At 51.5% G+C, this 18,851-nt stretch overlaps 1 protein-coding gene and 1 pseudogene across 2 annotated transcripts; one reads left to right on the top strand and one right to left on the bottom strand.

The window, feature by feature from the left end:
• Positions 1 to 1,335: 1,335 nt before the first annotated feature.
• On the top strand, positions 1,336 to 10,019 carry LOC127183571 (protein GPR108). Of its 2 annotated transcripts, XM_051139663.1 has the most exons (17): positions 1,336 to 1,506; positions 2,182 to 2,298; positions 3,727 to 3,777; positions 3,972 to 4,054; positions 4,635 to 4,763; positions 4,839 to 5,052; positions 5,149 to 5,253; positions 6,771 to 6,904; positions 7,007 to 7,082; positions 7,445 to 7,518; positions 7,617 to 7,734; positions 8,204 to 8,334; positions 8,469 to 8,512; positions 8,839 to 8,888; positions 9,013 to 9,096; positions 9,183 to 9,307; positions 9,915 to 10,019. In XM_051139663.1, exons 1-17 carry the CDS (start codon positions 1,381 to 1,383, stop codon positions 9,985 to 9,987), a joined length of 1,734 nt encoding a protein of 577 aa, XP_050995620.1. In that variant the 5' UTR covers positions 1,336 to 1,380; the 3' UTR covers positions 9,988 to 10,019. The 2 variants fall into 2 exon arrangements, with proteins under 2 accessions (XP_050995620.1, XP_050995621.1); XM_051139664.1 differs by lacking the exon at positions 9,915 to 10,019 and having other exon boundaries at positions 4,635 to 4,738; positions 4,898 to 5,052; positions 9,183 to 9,311.
• A 7,758-nt stretch (positions 10,020 to 17,777) lies between these two features.
• On the bottom strand, positions 17,778 to 18,851 carry LOC127183576 (60S acidic ribosomal protein P0-like; annotated as a pseudogene).

Raw genomic sequence — 18,851 nt, 5'->3', positions numbered from 1 at the left:
CAGGACGCACCTCCAGCCAAGATAAGGTCCATTAACGCACTCCCACCGCAACCTGACTTCTCTTCCTCTCCACTACAGCCTCCTCTGGGAAACTGAGGACAGGTTGTCCTTGGGGCACCAGCCCTGGGACACACACACACACACACATGCACGCACACACTCGCACTTGCACCCGACTGTCCATTTTCCAGCGTCATTCACTGAGGCCCAATCACTACTACCCTTGAGATTCCCGGGTATTCTCCCACCAGCCCCTCCCTGGGGCAGAAATTCGGATCCTCCCAATCATAAAAGTCCTTTCACACCTTGTAAATCCCCTTGAGGCTCCCTGATGAAAGGAAAGAGGCCCTGGTGATTCCCACCCTCTCTCCACAGCTGTAGGTACTATCTCCGCTGCTGCGGAACTGTCAAAACACCCCTGTGCTGCAGCTGAAAGAGCAGCCTAGACTTCTGAGGAAAGATGTCCTGGAGTCCCCACTGAAAGTGAGGCTCCGATGGGCCTCGGCCCCACCTGCTGGCGACTTGTGGGCTAAGCACCCAGATGCAAAGCAGGGTGGAGGGGGGCGGAGGGTGGAGAAGGAGTCGGACGCCCGATAACGATTAAGATCGTGCCAGGGTCAGCAATCTAGTTAAGAGTTGGAAACTATACAACTGGGGTCCAGCAGTTGGAAGTCTTCCAGATCTGGAGGTTCAGTAGGAGATAAGGACCCAGTGTGTAAAATGAGGTGGGGGTGCCTTGGATCCGAATGGGGAGAGGTCAGGGTTTCAGGTTGAAGTTGGGGGTTCACCGGCTGCAAGGAGGTTAAGCCTGGGGCGGAGTCTGCAGGTGGGACTCACAATGGCACTCAGCCTAGCTCAGCACAGGGTGAAGAATTTTAGGCAGCTCTTCGGCCCCGGAAAGTTGAAATAGGGCAAGCCTCAACAGACCCTTGTGTCTACCAAAAGCTAGACTTCTGGCCAGGAGCCACGTCTCGGGGAAGGGGAAAGAGAGAGGAAGTGCATCCAAGGGCATACTGGGAAATGTAGTTTATTCGTGCTTTGTTGCGCGGATCGTCTCCCTCTGCATTCTGGGTAGTGTAGTCTTGGACCGTTAAGAGTTAGTGAAGGAATTCCGCTTTAAGGGACGGGTATGGGTTTCTGGATCATTGGTAAGTCGTTCTGTTCATCAAACTACATCCGGGACGACCTGTTTAGCGATTGGAGGGCATGAAAGCGGAGCTAAAAAGACTAAGCACGCCCATTTGGGAGGCCTCCTTTCCATCAAAAGGATTCCAGTTGATAATTGGATGACCCGACCACGTCGTGAGGCGATTGGCTGAGAAGTGGGCAGGCTTTATTAGGTGTCAGAGGCGGTGTCGGGGGGCAGTCGCAGCCCCAGAGATGGCAGTGAGCGAGAGGAGGGGGCTCAGCGGCGGGAGTCCAACGCAGTGCGGATGGGGATGCTTGTCGCTGCTGGTGCTGATGCTGGGAGGCTGCTCAGGCCGTATCCACCGGCTGGCGCTTACAGTGAGCCCCGCGGGCTTGGCCTCCCTTCCCCCTTCCCCATAGCTCCGTGGGTGGATGGAGAGGCCGCACACCCCCCGCCCTGCAGGCCACAAGTGGTCTCGCCCCAGCCCCCTCCTCCACCTGGTGCTCTCAATGGGTTCGCCTGGTGTAGGAGGCGGGCCTCCATTTTCCGGGACCCCCCCCCCCTGACTCCTGGCCCTTTAAATTCCGGGGACCCCTTGATAGCAACCATAAGAACACTTGGGAAGATGAGGTACTTGGTAGGATCTTCCTGGAATCCACTTCGATGAGGCGGGGGGGGGGGGGGGGGGAGCGGGGGACTACTTTGAAAATTTAGCCCAGAGAGAAACGAGAAGTTTTTCAGGAAGTAAAAGCTAACCACACCAGCATGTGTGGCCCACTCTCGGTGTAGTGAACATAAATAAGGGGCCTTTCATGGGAGTGCCAGGGTTTCACCTCCTGGACACTCAAACCCACCCCGTAGTTGCCTGGGACTGAAGTAGAGAAATACCACCACCACCACCACCACCAAGACCCTGCACCGAGGAAGGCTTTCTCATACGGTCATGTCACGAGTAAAATTGGCCAGAGGTGCTCAGGAGGATCCGTCCGGTGGGGCTGCACTGGTGGGAAGAGTGCCCTTGCTGCTACTGCTGTCTCTTTGGTTTCCTGCAGGGAGACAAGCGAGCTGACATCCAATTGAACAGCTTCGGATTCTACACCAACGGTTCCCTCGAAGTGGAACTGAGTTTACTGCGACTTGGCCTCCAGGCGACGGAAGAAAAGCCAAAGGTGAGGGAGCTCATGGGAAGGCTCTGCCGGTGCACACTTTCTAGACTTTCATCCGAGTCCTGTCCCTCACCCATGTGATCTATGTGACAAGCCCTGTAGCCTTGTCTCATGTGGTCTGGATTTTGGGGTACAGATCAGTCATCTTAGCATCCCTGCTGGCTGAGGCAGGAGTGATCAGAAGTTAGCCAGCCCAGCTTAGGAGGTCTCTTTAGGTGCTCTACTGCTGAGCCACCCCACCCCACCTCAGCCCTTTTGTAATATAACATTTTATACCTGTGTATAGTGTATTGCAATCGTACTCAAACCCCGCCCCACACACACACTTCTTCCCTAACCCCCCCTAGATTCAGCCTCACCTCCCCAAACTCCTCCTGATCTCAAATCTCTTTTTATTTGGTGGTTGTTTTAAGACATAGACTCACTATGTAGCCCCAGCTGGCCGAGAACTCTCTGTGTAGACCAGGCTTGGCCACAGACTCAGATCTGCCCACCCTCTGCTTTCTGAGTGCTGGGATTAAAGGCCTGTGCCCTTTTTAAAATTTTTCATCTGGGGCCACACCCTTAAAGAAAACCCACTCCTTCTCCGCCCCTACCCCCCATAGCTCTTCAGCAAGGTGTCGGGGTTCAAGCACCCCTCTGCCCTCTGTGCTGGAATGTTGACTGGCTTGGTATTCTGCAGGCAACCATTGGCAGCTGTGAATTCAGAAACAGCAGTCTGCGGTGTCCAGAAGACATTGTTTCGCTCTGGTCCCCCTTTGCCCCCCTCCACTGGCTCTTACTGTCCCCCCACCCCCTCTTTCTCTCTCTGGTTCTTGGTTTTTTGGGAAGAGGAGTGTAGCCCTGGCTGGCCTGGAACTCACTCTCTAGACCAGGCTGGCCTTCAATTCACTGAGACCCACCTGCCAAGTGCTGGGACTCAAAGGCGTGCACCACCATGCCTGGCAAGCAGCCTCATTTTGACAGTTTTGTTTTGTGACAGGGTCTTACATAGTCCAAGTTAGCCTCAAAATGGAGCCCCTCCTGCCTCAGTCTCCATAGCCCCCGAGATTACAAGCATGCTCTCTGTTCTGTCCAGCACCGTTAACATTTTAGGTGGGTAAAACCAATCAGGCTGTAAGAAGTCTCTCAGAGAAAGTGCATTCCTCAGGAGCACCGGGGGTCAGAAGTGGGGCAGGTCGTTGAGAATCTAGTGCATGGTGGGTACTCAGTACCTGTGAGACAAGCCAGGAGCGGTGCTCCATGCTGAGGCAGCAGTAGGGTCGCTGCAAGTTTGCAAATTCAACCCCCACCCTGGACACCATAGTGAATATCCCACCAGCTAGGGCTGCCTGGGTGAGTCCTGTCTCAAAGCAGACCAGAACTAGGTTGCATCTCTTCTGATGTAGAGGGTGGTTGGGGAGCCCCTCACTGTTTCCTCTCTTCCTTCAGGTGGGGTTCAGCTTGAGCCGAGTTCGCTCTGGCAGTGTTCGTTCCTACTCGGTGAGTGGAGAGTGTCAGAGGGCATGAGGGAGACCTGGAGTGGTGTTGGGGGCCTGTCTTTTCCATGTAAAGCCTACCCGCCCTAGGTTATTTTCCAAAGGAGGGGCATGGAGAGTCCATGGATGCATGGGGAAGCACACCGAATGAGGCTAGACCCATGGGCAGTTGTAACCCAGGTCTCTGTCCACTCCCAGAGCCGGAACTCCCACGAATGCCCTCTGGAGAAAAACAGCAGCAACTTCCTGGTCCTGTTCCTCATTAATATCAAGAACTTGCAGTGAGTCGGGGCGGTGGACTCCCAAAGACCCACAGCCCAGGGAGAAAGCCAGTGTGTGTGTGCGCGCGCGTGCGCGCGTGTGCGTGTGCGTGTGCTAGGGGATTCTACACAGGGGCTCCATCCCTGAGCCACACTCCCAGCTTCCTCTCACTGGGGTATTCTAGACAGGAGTTTCACCCCCTGACCACACCCCCAGCTCACTCTTTCTACTTTTAAGACAGGGTCTCAATAAGTTTTACCAGTTTGGGCCTTGAACTCACTCTGTAGCCCAGGCTGACAGTGAGCCTCCAATCCTCCTGCCTCAACCTCCTGAGAATCTTGGATCTCAGGCCCATGGTCCTTAAACCATGCCACATTGTCTTTTAACTTGGTGCTTAAGTAGCCTTTCCCAGTGGACCAATAGTTGCTAGTACAGGGCAACCATGAGTGTGTGACCTGCCATCGTGGGTGGTGGCCGGATGCTAAGATTTGGTGATCAGTGAGCAGAGAGAAGCACCAGCCCCTTAGGGAGGGCATCCATCCACATTGTATACCTGACCACAGACTTCACCCTTCCCTCTTATTCCTCCCCTCACCCAAGGGTCCAAGTCCGAAAATATGGGGAGCAGGAAAAGCTGTTCATCTCCCCTGGCCTCCTCCCTCAAGTTCCTTCCCAGTCAGGCCTTCCAAAGCCAGCTCCGACAGGCACCCCCAAGGAGAACAATGGTAAGTCCAGGTTGCTGGGCGGAGCTTCCTTGGACGTGCCCCCCCCCCCCCGGTTTTCTGCCCGTCTGTCTTTTGACAGTCCTCTCTCATCTCCTACAGAGAGCTCTGCACCCAAGGAGGATCAGGCAAAGCCTACAGTACCCCAGGTTTCAGAAGGCAGAACTACCCCAGCGGGACACGGGCACTCGACTGAGGGCCAGCCGCCAAGGCAGCTGCCTGCACGAGACCCCAGTGGCAAGGAGAAGGAACTGGTATTGGGGCTCGGCCACCTCAACGACTCCTACAACTTCAGTGTGAGTGCCTGCCCTGCCTACGTGTCTCCACCTCCCCCAAACCCTGCCACAGCTGAGGAACCCTCCAGACTGAGACCCCCTTCTCCCCGGGAACAGTTCCACGTGGTGATCGGCTCCAGAGCCGAGGAAGGTCAGTACAGCCTCAACTTCCACAACTGTCACAACTCCATACCTGGCAAGGAGCAGCCGTTCGACCTGACTGTGAGTATCAAGGGGCAGATGCACTCCACCCCACTGAGCAGTTTTGCCTTCGGTCTTTGGTTTTCTTTCTTTCTTTTAAATCATAATTTATTTACTGGAGCCGGGGGCGTGGGGGCAGGGGGCACAGAGGCATGTACCATAGCACATGTGTGGAGGTCAGAGGACAACGCTCAGGAGTCAGTTGTGTCTCCCCACCATGTGGGCTCCAGGGATTGCACTCATGTTGTCAGGCTTGGCAGCAAGCTTTTTTTTTTTTAACCCACTGAGCCATCTCACCAACCCCTGGATGGACTTTTTCTCAAGTCCTCCCTTGGGCTTTGGTGGGACACGCAAGCTAGGATATCCAGCCCTTCTCCAATTGGAAGTATTGAGGGAAGATAGAAGTGTATGTGTTCCAGGTATTTACAGAACTTGTGTGCGTGTGCTCATATGTGCGAGCGAGCTTGTATTATGTACACATGGAAGTCAGCTAACCCACAGTGGTAGTCCTCAGGATATGCTGTCGGTCTTGATCCTGCTCTTTGTGTGTTTCGTTTTGTTTTGAGACAGGGCCTCACTTTGTAGCCCAGGCTGGCCAAGAGCTCACTATGTAGGCCAGGCTGGCCCTGCACTCACAGAGATCTGCCTGCCTCTGCCCACTGAGTGCTGAGATTAAAGGAGTGTGACACCACACCCAGTTCACCTTGTTCTTTGAGACACGGCCTCTGACTGGCTTGGAACTCATAGATTTCTTCAGGCTGGTTGCCTAGCAAGTCGCAAGGATCCCCCTGTCTCTCCTTCCAGGCTGGCATTTTGAGCAAATGCTGCTACGCCTGACTTGTTTTTGTTTTTTTTTTTTTTTTTTTTTTTTTTTTTTTTTTTTTTTCTTTTTTTCTTTCTTTCTTAATATAGGTTCTGGGGATCCAAACTCGCTCTTCCTGCTTGGAAGGCTAGCGTCTTGCCAACTACACTGCCCGCCCCACCCCCAGCCCCCCACCCCCAGCCACTCACGTGTACAACCGAATGTCATGAACAGCCTACAGACTTGTTTTACATTTATTCTGAATGTGAGTGTGTGCGCACACGATGCATGTCGAGGTCAAAGGGCAAGCCACAGGTTCTCTGGTACCTTCCTGTGTGCTCCAAGGGCGGCATCCAAAGTTGTCTTTGGCACCCACACACGTAAACAGAATCACACAATATGCCCTAAATGATCCCATCACTGCATAGGTACACTGTGTTTGATACTGTGGGTAACCTTCTCCTGGTGTCCCCTAATAACATCATGTGCATCGGTCAGCTGTTCTGAGCCTTCTAGAACTGTGGCAGACCCTATGCAAATCCTCTCTATAGAGACAACACCCTGGGTGTTGGTTCTCCTGGGGTCCTAGAGCCAGTCCTCTGTGGCTACCAGTGTATAGCTGTATACCCATTTGAGAGACAGGACCAACTGAGGCTCTAGCTATAAAGGGGGAGAGTTAGAGCTACAGGGGTAAGGCCACCCACCTGCGTCTTTCCCACTCCCGCCCCTTTTACAGGTAATGATCCGAGAGAAGAATCCAGAAGGCTTCTTGTCAGCAGCAGAAATCCCCCTCTTCAAGCTCTACCTGATCATGTCTGCCTGCTTCCTGGCTGCGGGCATTTTCTGGGTGTCTGTGCTCTGCAAGAACACGTAAAAATCCCTTTCCCATCCTGCCCTCACCCCACCTCTCCTCTGAGGGCCTCACGTGCTAACCTCAGCGGTGCTCTCCCCACCCCGTTCTCCCTCTGGCAGATACAGTGTCTTTAAGATCCACTGGCTCATGGCGGCTCTGGCGTTCACCAAGAGTGTCTCCCTCCTCTTCCACAGCGTGAGCATCCAGGGCCCGGGAGCGCGCACAAGGGTGGGATGGTGAGATGGGACATCTTTCCACCTGTGCACCTTGTCCATTTCACCTCACTTCACACTCAGCCCAGCTCACACACTGGCAGCCCACCCTCCGGGACCATCCACTGGTCCAGCACTCACTGTCCCCATACCTAACCATGACCCTCTGTCGGGGAGGGAGTCTGTGGTGACTGACAGCTCTCATTTCCCTTCTCACTCTCCTGACTGTAACTCTTTCATTTTACTCCCCACCAATCACCCACTCATCCCATATTATTCTCCGTGCTCCTATCCCCAACCTGCCCATCCTCCTCTCTGAGCATCCGTGCATCTGCCTGCCTCCAGATCAACTACTACTTCATCAACAGCCAGGGACACCCCATCGAAGGCCTCGCCGTCATGCACTATATCACCCACCTGTGAGTCGCCCATCGCTGCACACGGGTCCGGGGAGGCCGGGAGGGAGGGCTGGAGCCCCCAGCTCAGCATCAGACCTCCCCGACCCTGGCTCCCCCAGGTTGAAGGGTGCCCTTCTCTTCATCACCATCGCGTTGATCGGCTCAGGCTGGGCCTTTGTGAAGTATATGCTGTCGGACAAGGAGAAGAAGATCTTTGGGATTGTGATCCCCCTGCAGGTGTGGGGGCAACAGTTCCTGGGGGGGGGGCGCTAAGAGGGCGCGGGGAGGGAGGCTCAGGAGACAGTGGAGACATGGAGAGGGAGCAATGATAAGGGTTGATGTAGGGAGGGTTACAGGGGAGATGCCAGGAGGGATGCTTAGGTTGGATACAGGGAGAGATGTTCCGGTGGGGTACGGGGAGGGATGCTTAGTTAGGAAGTAAGGAAAGATGCTTGATCCGGATGCTCAAGTAGGGTGTTAGGAAGGATGCTTAAGTCGGGTACAGGGAGGGATGCTGGGGTAGGATGTAAGGAAGGATGCTTGAGTCGGGTACAGGGAGGGATGCTGGGGCTGGATATGGGTAGGGATGCTCAGATGGGATACAGAGAGGGAAGTCCATGGTGGTAGGAGATTTGACAGTGGCTCATTTTCAGTGGACAAGGGTCAGAGGACGGGAATATAGACAGGTGGCACTCTGTCCCCACAGGTCCTGGCTAATGTGGCATACATTGTCATTGAGTCCCGTGAGGAGGGTGCCAGTGACTACGGACTCTGGAAGGAGATCTTGTTCCTAGTGGATCTCATCTGCTGCGGGGCCATCCTCTTCCCGGTGGTCTGGTGAGGGCCCGGGCCTGCCCCTCAACCCACTGAGGCCCTGCGCCCTCACCTGGCTGAGGACCTGCCTCCCAGACCCCTGTGCCCTGGGGCGGGGCCAGTGCTGATCTTTTCCCACATTCCTCCACCTGTTCCAGGTCCATCCGACATCTGCAGGATGCATCTGGCACTGATGGGAAGGGTGAGGACTCCCTCCTCCACTCTGTCCCTGCCCCGCTTTCTCTCTGACCTCGGGTGCCAGGGCCCAGTGTCTACATGACTGTATTCTTGTCTTACTCCTCTCTCCGCTCAGTCATCCCCACCCCGCCCTGCGCGCGCGCGCGCGCGCACACACACACACACACACACACACACACACACACACACACACACACACTTCAATTGCTCTTGCTACTTTTCACCCTATTGCTCTGTAACCGCCCTCTCAGGCCCTGTCCTGGTCACCATTGCCTTCCCCTCCTGCCACATTTAAGGAACCCCCTGACCCCGTTCTGTGCCCCCCCACAGTGGCTGTGAACCTGGCCAAGCTGAAGCTGTTTCGACATTACTACATTATGGTAGGAGTGCAGCCTTCCCACAGGCCTGAGTCCCTCCCCGCTGCCCTCTGCCCCTGACCCCCAGCCTTGACCCGTCCTCTGTCCCTGTGCCCATGTCCCCCCCCGCACCCCGCCGTGCCCCCAGGTCATCTGCTATATATATTTCACACGCATCATCGCCATCCTGCTTCGAGTGGCGGTGCCCTTCCAATGGCAGTGGCTGTGCCAGGTGAGCGGGCAGGGTTCCCAGTAGCCTGTGGGGCAGGAGTGTTGGTGGCCGGGGAGTCCTGCCTGACCCCGTGCCCTGGCCCCCAGCTCTTGGTGGAAAGTTCCACGCTGGCCTTCTTCGTGCTCACCGGCTACAAGTTCCAGCCGGCTGGGGACAACCCATACCTGCAGCTGCCACAGGAGGATGAGGAGGACGTACAGATGGAACAAGTGTGAGCAGAGCTGTGGGGTGTGTGGTGGGCAGGAAGGAGCCGGAAGGGCCAGGACCAAGGTGTCTTTGGAGTTGGGCCCGACTGAAGAAGTTAAGGAGTACACAGCACCGGGGCAACAGGAAAGAATGGGGCGAAGGCCTAGGCTGCTTCTGGGGGTGCAGCTAGGCAGGATTGTGGGTGGGTGGGGCAAAAGGGGACTAAAGGTGGATGGGGGGGTGGTGGCTCTATCACTGGTCCATGTGGTAACTGGAGATAGGCTAGGAGTGGGATGTACTTGGCTCTGAAGCGGGCTGAGGAGGGATGGGATCTAGGCGATCCACAGAGATGTGTGGGCAGTTTGGATGGTACCCAGGTCTGGAGTCACTGTAGGAGAGGATGGGCTGTGGCACCCATCCTGCAGGCCCTCAGAGGCAAGCTGGGCCAGGACTGTACAGCTCTGGAGTGGCGGGAGCCAAGTTGATTTGACAGCAGGGTTCAGACTGGTGTACTGACCACTGAGCTTGATGTGGAGGGTGGAATTGGAGTGGGCGGGGATGAAGCAGGTCATGGGTGGGGCCTGCTGCCATTCAGTCCCTAGACCCTGCTTCTGCTGTGTACCCTCTCCCAGGATGACAGACTCTGGGTTTCGGGAAGGCCTGTCCAAAGTCAACAAGACAGCCAGTGGCCGGGAGCTGTTGTGACTTCCCTGCACCCAGCCAGCCGCCCTCAGTCCTTCTGACTGTCCCCAAGTGTGCAGGGAGCCTGAGGGAACCATGCCGATGAGGCACCCAAGGATTCGGGTGCCCAAGGAACCTTCCAAAAATGATGCCCTTTGCCCAGCATCACAGCCCGCTCCTTACCAGGGGACACTTCAGCCTCTTGCAGTACAATAAGGACCAGACTCTCTCTTTTTATTTCCTATATTTCCCGACTTTAAGGGTTTTGAGTGCTAAAGCAAGCTGCATTTATGATCTCAAATCCTGAATCCTCACGTGGTGGCACGTTTTTCTGTCATCCTATTTCTCTGGAGAGCCTGGGCCTCCTGAAACCTTGATCAGTAAACAAATAAAAATAAAGAGAAAACAGAATTCACAGTGAGGGGAAGACATCGGCTGAGCTGACACTGCTCTGGGGACAGCATGACCAAGTCCTCCCTCTGTCCCTCAAGTGTCCGTCAAGTCACCAGGCCCAGGATGAGGGTCACACAAGGGAAAGAGCAGCCACAGAAGTCTGGAAGGTAAACAGAAAGGTGACGATGAACGAACACACGTCCTCTGAAGATGTGTGCTTGCTGTGCTTGGATCAGGACCTGAGGACAGCTTCCAAAACCTCAATAAAGAGCTGAGTGTGCCTGTAATCTCAGGGAAAGTGCAGGGGGCAGATCTCTAGGCCTGGCCATCCAGCCCGCCTAACCTACTTCATTCATCCCTTGAAATATCCTATCTCAAGCTAAGGTGGGTGGCACCTGAGGAACAGCAGGCAAGGCTGACCTGTGGCTGTCACACCTCCAGACACACAGTCAGTGTGGGGAGTGTGAGTTAATGGATGACTTACAAGTACCTGAGGCCACTGAGTAAAACTTAATAGGCAGGCGTGTTGGTTCAAGCCAGTATCTCCAATATTCAGGAAGCTGAAACGGGAGTTACTAAGGCTTGAGTCTAGCCTGGGCTACATAGTGAGGTCCTGTCCATGTGGAAATGCATAGTCATGGCCCTAAGGGACCAGCTGCAGCCTCAGCCTGACCTCTTGGAGACCCCGCTGAGGTTAACTCTTCAAGATGGCCCTCCTCTCTGACCTCTGAGGATACCCAGGAATGTCTTACAGATCACATACACATGGAGGGGAAGGGAGGGAGGTGAGAGGGGCCAGGTGAAAGATCCGTCAATAAGAAAATGAAACCAGCTGCAACCCAGATGAATAAATAGCCCAGCCAGTGGCTGGGAAGGGTATGAAAGAGGTGGTTGGAAGGAAGGCAGAGCTGGGCCTCGCTGAGGTAGCAGCAAGCAGAGTCCTAAACACAGGTTCTCGTGAGGTTTTGTGTGAGGGCCCACAAGAACCATGGAAGACTCGAGAGGAGGGTCGGGGCCCTGTGCAGTTGTAAGCACTGAAGTAGACAGCTATAACCCTCCCACTCCAAAGATGCACACACCCTAGTCTTCAGCAGGTGTGGAAACAATCCCTAATAGCTTAAGGGCCTCTGAGGTTGGAGTTAAGGGAAGATCCAAATGTGAGACCAATGACAGGGCCCAGTGGGGCCCAGTGTCCTCACAGGATTCTTTATAAAAGGGCAGCAGGAAGCGGAGGGCAGCGGAGTGACTCCATAGCCTTCACACCTGTCTCCCCAGCGCTCAGATGGCAGTGAGACTGTGATTCAGACAGCCTGGTTTATATAGTGAAAATGTCTCCAAGAAGAAGAAGGGAAAAGGCGATGTGTGGAAGACACTTACCTGAGGGTTCTATTTCCCAGGGTGCATTTCACTGTCTCTGGAGATCAGGCAGTCTTCCCTGCAGAGCTGTATTCTGTCCAGTCCCCCTCTGTGTCATCTAGGCTATGCAAGCCCCACAGAGCTCAGGAAAGCTGTTGTTGTCACAGGCCATGTGGATGGTGCAGGGTCAAAGTCCCTGGGAGTTAATGAGTTACTGGGTAAGAGGAGAGGTCACCCAGTCCCAGGTGCTACATGCACAGGAATTCGAGGAAAGGCACTCAGCAGGGACTTGTCCTACAAGTGGGGAAACAGAAAATGGGAACTTGGGCTTTCAAGCATGAAAGGACTCCTGTGGGGGAAGAGGGGGAGGGGTGCACAGGGGTTACTACACCCAGGCAGAGTTGAGGAACCTGCCAAGCAAAAAGTCAAATCCAGCCTTCCATTCTCTCCTGAAAGGCACAACACAAATAGACAGGTCTGCAGCTCTCTCATTTTGTTTGAGAATGGCAAGCTCTCTGTCTCTCTGTCTCTCTCTCTCTCTCTCTCTCTCTCTCTCTCTCTCTCTCTCTCTCTCTCTCTCTCTCTCTCTCTCTCTCTCTCTGTGTGTGTGTGTGTGTGTGTGTGTGCGCGCGCGCACGTATGAATGTACACAGATACACATGCAAGCAAAATTGATGTCCAGTGTCTTCTTTCTTCACTCTCCTCTTCCGTTTGTTTCACTGGTTCCCCCTGGTCCAATAAGCCAACTTGCCCAGGGCCCAGGGAATGCCTTTGCTGAGGTTATCAGTGGATGCCAAAATGCTCAAATCACTAACTCTGTACATGGGTGCCGAGACCTGAACACACACAGAGCCACCTCCACAGGTTTCCATATGCACCCCAGGTTGGTCTCAAAGGACAACTCTCCCTCCTAGGCCTCTTAAGTGTTGGAATGATGGGCGTGCACCTCCATCTCTGGCAGGACTGCTCTTTCATTGCTTGTGAGTGTGTGGGTGTAAATTGTCTTAGCTAAGTACTTTGCACAGATCTTATAAACAGCCTTGAGGCCAGAACGCTGGGCACGTGGCCCCCACTTGCTGGAAATCACCCTCACACACTCCCTGCCCTGCTGGCTCAGCAGGCCCCCTCTCTCCAAGTTCTTACTTCCCTAGAGGAGAGTCACAGGGTTCAAGAATTCCCCCTCTTTCTCTCTTCCCTCACTTTCTCCCTCCAAGTGGGCCCTGGTCCAATCCTGGCTTCTGGGTTACATCCCAGCACCAAGCACCCCAGTCTGGTGACTTCCAGTAAGTCAGGATGCTCCAGACCCTTCCCACACTCCCAGGCAGCCCAGGTGCAGGAATGAATGGTGACCAACAAGGTGAGAATTGATCTTTCTTCCCCCCCTCAGCCACTGGGCTGGCTCCTCTCAGTTACTCACCTCCACCCAGTTGGGTAAACAAGTGTGCAAAGATCAAAACAAACCCAGGAGCCCCAAAGACACCATCACTGGTAAATCACAAAGCCATCCTATTTCAGGCTAGAGTGAAGCCATGGGGCCAGGAAGAAGGTGCATCTGGCGGGTAGGGCTTGCTGCCAAGCCTGGCAACCCAAGTTTGACCCCAGGGATAGGTACAGTGGAAGGCGAAAAGGAACAGCCACAAGTTGTCCTCTGACCTCCACACATGTATAAGTATATACAATAATAAATAAGATGTAATTTTTAAAATGTGTTAAATATAAATAAATAAAATGCAGTTTTAAGATGTGTTAAATAGAACAAAATCAAGAAACAGAGGGTCTGGAGTGGGGCAGAAAGAGAAGAAGACCTGGTTTCAAAAGTTGGGCTCAGGTTTTGGAGGCAAGCTGATGTGTGCACCTGCCCCTCCCCCTCCCCCCTCCCCTCTTCCCTTTCTGTCTTCCACAGAAAGGGTGTTGCAATCACAGCTAGAAGACAAGCCAGGTTTGTTCTAACTCCCAGTCACCCCCAGGCTAGAGAGGACAGGGAAAATAAGTGTTTTCCAGGAAATCAGAGCAAACTGTCCCCTTAACCCCTACATGGAAGGTTCCACAAATACCTGTTCTTGGATTGAGTATCACTGTCTTAGTTCAAAGTGTTCCCCCACGGCCAGTCACATCTAGGTCTCAAAGGACAGCATGGTGGCACTGGGCACTGAGATTCCAGTTATACCCAAGACTGAAAAAATTTCTGGTCAAGCTGTGTGGTGGTGGCACACACCTTTAATCCCAGCACTTAGGAGACAGAGGCAGGTGGATCTCTAAATTTGAGATCAGTCTGGTCTACAAAGGGAGTCCAAGTCAGCCAGAGCTACACCCAGAGAAACCCTGAGAGGTGGGAGACCACCTTGCCCAGTCACAGCACCCGTGGTCTGAACAGGTCCAGACCCGAGCCAGGCTGCCGGCTGCTGCAGACTGAGCCTGCAGACTTGGCCAGTCCCCACAGCCCTTCCAGACCTCCCACGCTCTTGGGAGAGGCTGGAAAACCCTTAGGGGTCTAGACACTGGTCTGAAAGGCAGCCACAACTCAGGACTGGTCCAGGCAGGGGCTTGACTTTGGGAGCACGGGGAAGCCTAGGTGGCTGTGACCATCTTGCCCAGCCACAGGGCACAAGGTCTGAACAAGTCCAGACCAGACCCAGGCTATCGGGTGCAATGGATTGAGCCTGCAGATTTGGGCAGATAGAACCATGCCTAGCTAGTCCCCACTACCCAGCAGGATCTCCCAGGCTCTTGGGAAAGGCTGGACAACCCTGAGGGATCTAGACGCTGGTCTGAATGGTTGCCACAATTCAGTAGGATTGGTCCAGGCAGGAACTTGACTGACTGCTGGGCTGCGGGGAAGCCCAAGCTGCTGTGACTACCTTGCCCAGCCACAGGGCACGAGGTATGAGCAGTTCAGACTGGAGCAAGGCTGCCAACCACAGTGGACTCAGTCCACAAAATTGGGCAGATACATTCCCAGCCTGACTAGTCCTCATTGTCCAGCAAGGTCTCCCAGGCTCTTGGGAGGGACTGGACAGCCCTAAATGGTTGGGTCAGAAAATTAAACAGCAGCCCCAATACAGCTGGTCTGAATCGCTGCAGTAGCACCAACCGGGCAGAAACCTAACTCTGCTGACCCAGTCTGGAGCCTAAGGTGTGGAGCAAAGTCTCCTGGAGTGGAAACCAGATCACCTGCCTGTTCCAGGAAAGAACTCCCTGATCCCCACTGGCAAGGGCACATGACCTATAATCATTCACCAACTATTCACTCTCAAAGACCAGTGAAAGACACCAGAAGCTACCTCCCAACATCAGAGACAGCAAGATGACTAAAGGATAGCATAAGAACGCAAACAACAAAAACCAAAACAATTCAGCATCTCTAGCTATCACAAAGAAAGCAACCCTGGGAACCCAAACACAATCGAAATACAAGAAAATGACTTTAAATCCTTTGTGATGAAGATGGCAATGGAAGAAACAAATAAAATCCTTAAACAAATGCAGGAAGATGCAATCAAACCAGTTGAAGACATAAAAGAGGCCCTGGAAGAAATTCAGGAAAATACAATCAAACAGATTAAGGAAATCAATAAAAGACTTCAAGATCTGAAGATGAAAATGGAAACAGTGATAAAAGCACAGGCAGATGACCTTCTCTAACAGAATCCAAGAAAAGAGGAACGAATCTCAGGACTTGAAGATACAATCATAGAACTTGAAGTAACCATCAAAGAAAAGGCTAATCTGAAAAATTCCTGACACAAAGCATCCAATAAATCAAGGACTCCATGAAAAGATGAAACCTGAGAATAATAGACATTGAAGAAAGAGAAGATGCCCAACTCCAAGGCCCAGAAAATATCTTCAACAAAATCATAGAAGAAAATTTCCCCAATCTGAAGAAGGAGAAGCATATGAACATACAAGACACCTACAGAACACCAAATAGAATAAACCAGAAAAGAAAATCTTCCTGCCACATAATAATAAAAACACAAATTATACAGAACAAATAAAAAAATGTAAAAAGCGGCAAGAGAAAAGGGCCAAGTAACATATAATGGCAAACGTATCACAATTACACCTGACTTCTCAGCAGAGACCATAAAAGCCAGAAGGGCCTGGACAAAGGTCCTGCAAATCCTAAGAGACCACAGATGCCAGGCTAGACTGCTATACCCAGTGAAACTATCAATAACCATTGATGGAGAAAACAAGACATTCCATGACAAAAACAAATTCAAACAGTACGTATTCACAAATCTGGCCTTACAGAAGTTACTAGAAGGAAACCTTTAAACCAAAGTGACAAGCTACAACCAAAACTACACAGAAAATAGATAACTACACCATCGCAAAAACATAACCACACAAACACTCTACTGCAACCAACATCAAAATCAAGGGACCTAACAGTCACTGGTCATTAATATCCCTCAACATCAGAGGTGTCAATTCTCCAATAAAAAGGCCCAGACTAACTGAATGGATGCATAAACAAGACCCAACATTCTTCTGCATTCAAGAAATGCACTTCAGCCACAAGGATACACATTACCTCAGGGTAAAAGGCTGGAAAAAGGTATTCCAAGCAAACGGACAAAAGAAACAAGCTAGTGTAGCCATTTTAATATCTAATGAAATAGACTTCCAACCAAAATTAATAAAAAGAGATGAAGATGGTCACTTCATACTCATCAAGGGTAAAGTCAACCAAGATGACATCACAATTCTAAACATCCACGCTCCCAATACATGGGCACCCACATTTATAAAAGAACTATTAACAAAGCTTAAACCACACATCAATCCCCACACAGTAATAGTAGGAGACTTCAACACCCCACTTTCACCAAAAGATAGGTCAGTGAAACAGAAACTAAACCAAGAAATAAAGACACTAACCAACATCATGAATCAAATGGATCTAACAGATATCTACAGAACTTTTCACTCAAACACAAAGGATTATACCTTCTTCTCAGCACCCCATGGAACCTTTTCCAAAATTGATCACAAAGAAAGTGATCACAAAGTAGGCCACAAAGAAAGCCTCTACAGATTCAAGGAGAGTGAAATAATACCTTGTATCCTATCAGATAACCATGGTCTAAAGCTGGGCTTCAACAACAACAGAAATATCAAAAAGCCCAAACACATGGAAACTAAACAACTCTCTACTTAATGACACCTGGGTCAGGGAAGAAATAAAGAAAGAAATTAAGGACTTCCTGAAATTCAAGGAAAATGAAAGAACAACATACCCAAATCTGTGGGACACATTGAAAGCAGTGCTAAGAGGAAAATTCATAGCACTAAGTACCTTTATAAAGAAATTGGAAACATCCCATATATGCAACTTAACGACACAGCTGGAATCCCTAGGAAAAAAAGAAGCAGAAATACCCAAGAGGAGTAGACATCTGGAAACAATCAAACTCAGGGCTAAAATCAATAAATTAGAAACAAAGAAATCTATTCACAGAATCAACAAAGCCAGGAGCTGGTTCTTTGAGAAAATCAACAAGATAGACAAACCGTTAACCAAACTAACTAAAAGGCAGAGAGACACTATCCAAATCAACAAAATCAGAAATGAAAATGAAGACATAACAACAGACACCGAAGAAATACAAAGAATCATAAGATCCTCCTTTAAAGGCATATATGCCACAAAATTTGAAAATCTAAGGGAAATGGACAATTTTCTTAATCAATTCCACTTACCAAAACTGAATCAAGATCATATAAACAAGTTAAATAGTCCTATTTCTCCTACAGAAATAGAAGTAGTCATTAATAGTCTCCGAACCAAAAAAAAGGCCAGGGCCGGATCATTTCAATGCAGAATTCTACCAGACATTGAAAGAAGTGCTTATACTTAAACTCTTGAAGTAATTCTAAAAGACAGAAATGGACGTAATGTTACCAAGCTCGTTCTATGAGGCCACAATCACTTTGATACCTAAACCTCATAAAGACCCAACAAAAAAAAAAAAAGAAAGAAAATTTCAGACTAATCTCTCTCTCTCTCTCTCTCTCTCTCTCTCTCTCTCTCTCTCTCTCTCTTTCTTTCTTTTAAGAGAAGTATGCCTTTATTCCTGTGTTTCTCAAATTAAGCTGGCTGAATTGGTTGCTTTGAGAAGTGGTTTAGTCAAAGAGAGCAAATCCCAGATCCCCATCTGATTCCTCAGATTCTTCTTTGGCTTCAGCCTTGGCTGGGGCTGCAGCAGCAGGGGCAGCAGTGGTGGCTGCAGCCACAGGGCCAGCAACCACAGAATCAGATGGATCCGCCAGAAAAGGCCTTGACCTTCTCAGCAAGAGGGAATGTGTAGTCAGTCTCCAGAGACAAAGCCAGGACCCTCTTGTACCCATTGATGATAGAATGTGGCACTGAGACAACAGTTGGGTAACCAATCTGCAGACAGACACTGGCAACATTTCGGACACCCTCTTGGAAACAAGGGTGCAGAGTCTGCTCAGTGATGTCAAGCACTTCAGGGTTATAAATGCTGCTGTTGTCAAACACCTGCTGGATGAGCAGCCCAAAGGAGAAGGGTGAGATGTTGAGCATGTTCAGCAGTGTGGCCTCGCTGGCTCCTACTTTGTTGCTGGTTTTTATCAGCTACACATCACTGAGAATTTCAATGGTGCCTCTGGAGATTTTAGTGGTGATGCCCAAAGCCTGGAAGACCAAGGTCTTTTCAGGCCCCAGACCCGTGTTTTGGGCTGGCACAGTGACCTCACAGGGTGCGATGGCACCAGCACGGGCAGCCGTGGGCACCTTATTGGCCAGCAGCATGTTCCTAATCTCAGTGAGGTCCTCCTTGGTGCACACAAAGCCCACATTCCCCCAGATGTGAGGCAGCAGCTTCTCCAGAGCGGGATTGTTTTCCAGGTGGCCCCTGATGGCCTTGCGCATCATGGTGTTCTTGCCTATCAGCACCACGGCCTTCCTTCGCAGGGACATGAGGATCTGCTGCATATGTTTGGAGCCCCCATTGTCTGCTCCCACAATGAAACAGTTTGGATAATCATCCAAAAGTTGGATGATCTTAAGGAAGTAGTTGGACTTCCAGGTCGCCCTGTCTTCCCTGGGCATCACGGCGGTGCATCAGGGATTGCCACGCAGGGTTTAAAGACGATGTCACTCTAAT

Source organism: Acomys russatus, chromosome 31 (assembly GCF_903995435.1).
Source record: "Acomys russatus chromosome 31, mAcoRus1.1, whole genome shotgun sequence".
NCBI classification, from domain to species: Eukaryota; Metazoa; Chordata; class Mammalia; order Rodentia; family Muridae; genus Acomys; species Acomys russatus.
This window is presented reverse-complemented; position numbering and strand designations above follow the sequence as displayed.

What these genes read in the sequence shown, in the direction of transcription:
- LOC127183571 (XM_051139663.1), top strand. Translation starts at nt 1,381, where the DNA reads ATGGCAGTGAGCGAGAGGAGGGGGCTCAGCGGCGGGAGTCCAACGCAG. An exon ending in CGACGGAAGAAAAGCCAAAG is followed by an intron (nt 2,299 to 3,726) that starts GTGAGGGAGCTC and finishes CTCTTCCTTCAG; the next exon opens with GTGGGGTTCAGCTTGAGCCG. An exon ending in ATTAATATCAAGAACTTGCA is followed by an intron (nt 4,055 to 4,634) that starts GTGAGTCGGGGC and finishes CCCTCACCCAAG; the next exon opens with GGTCCAAGTCCGAAAATATG.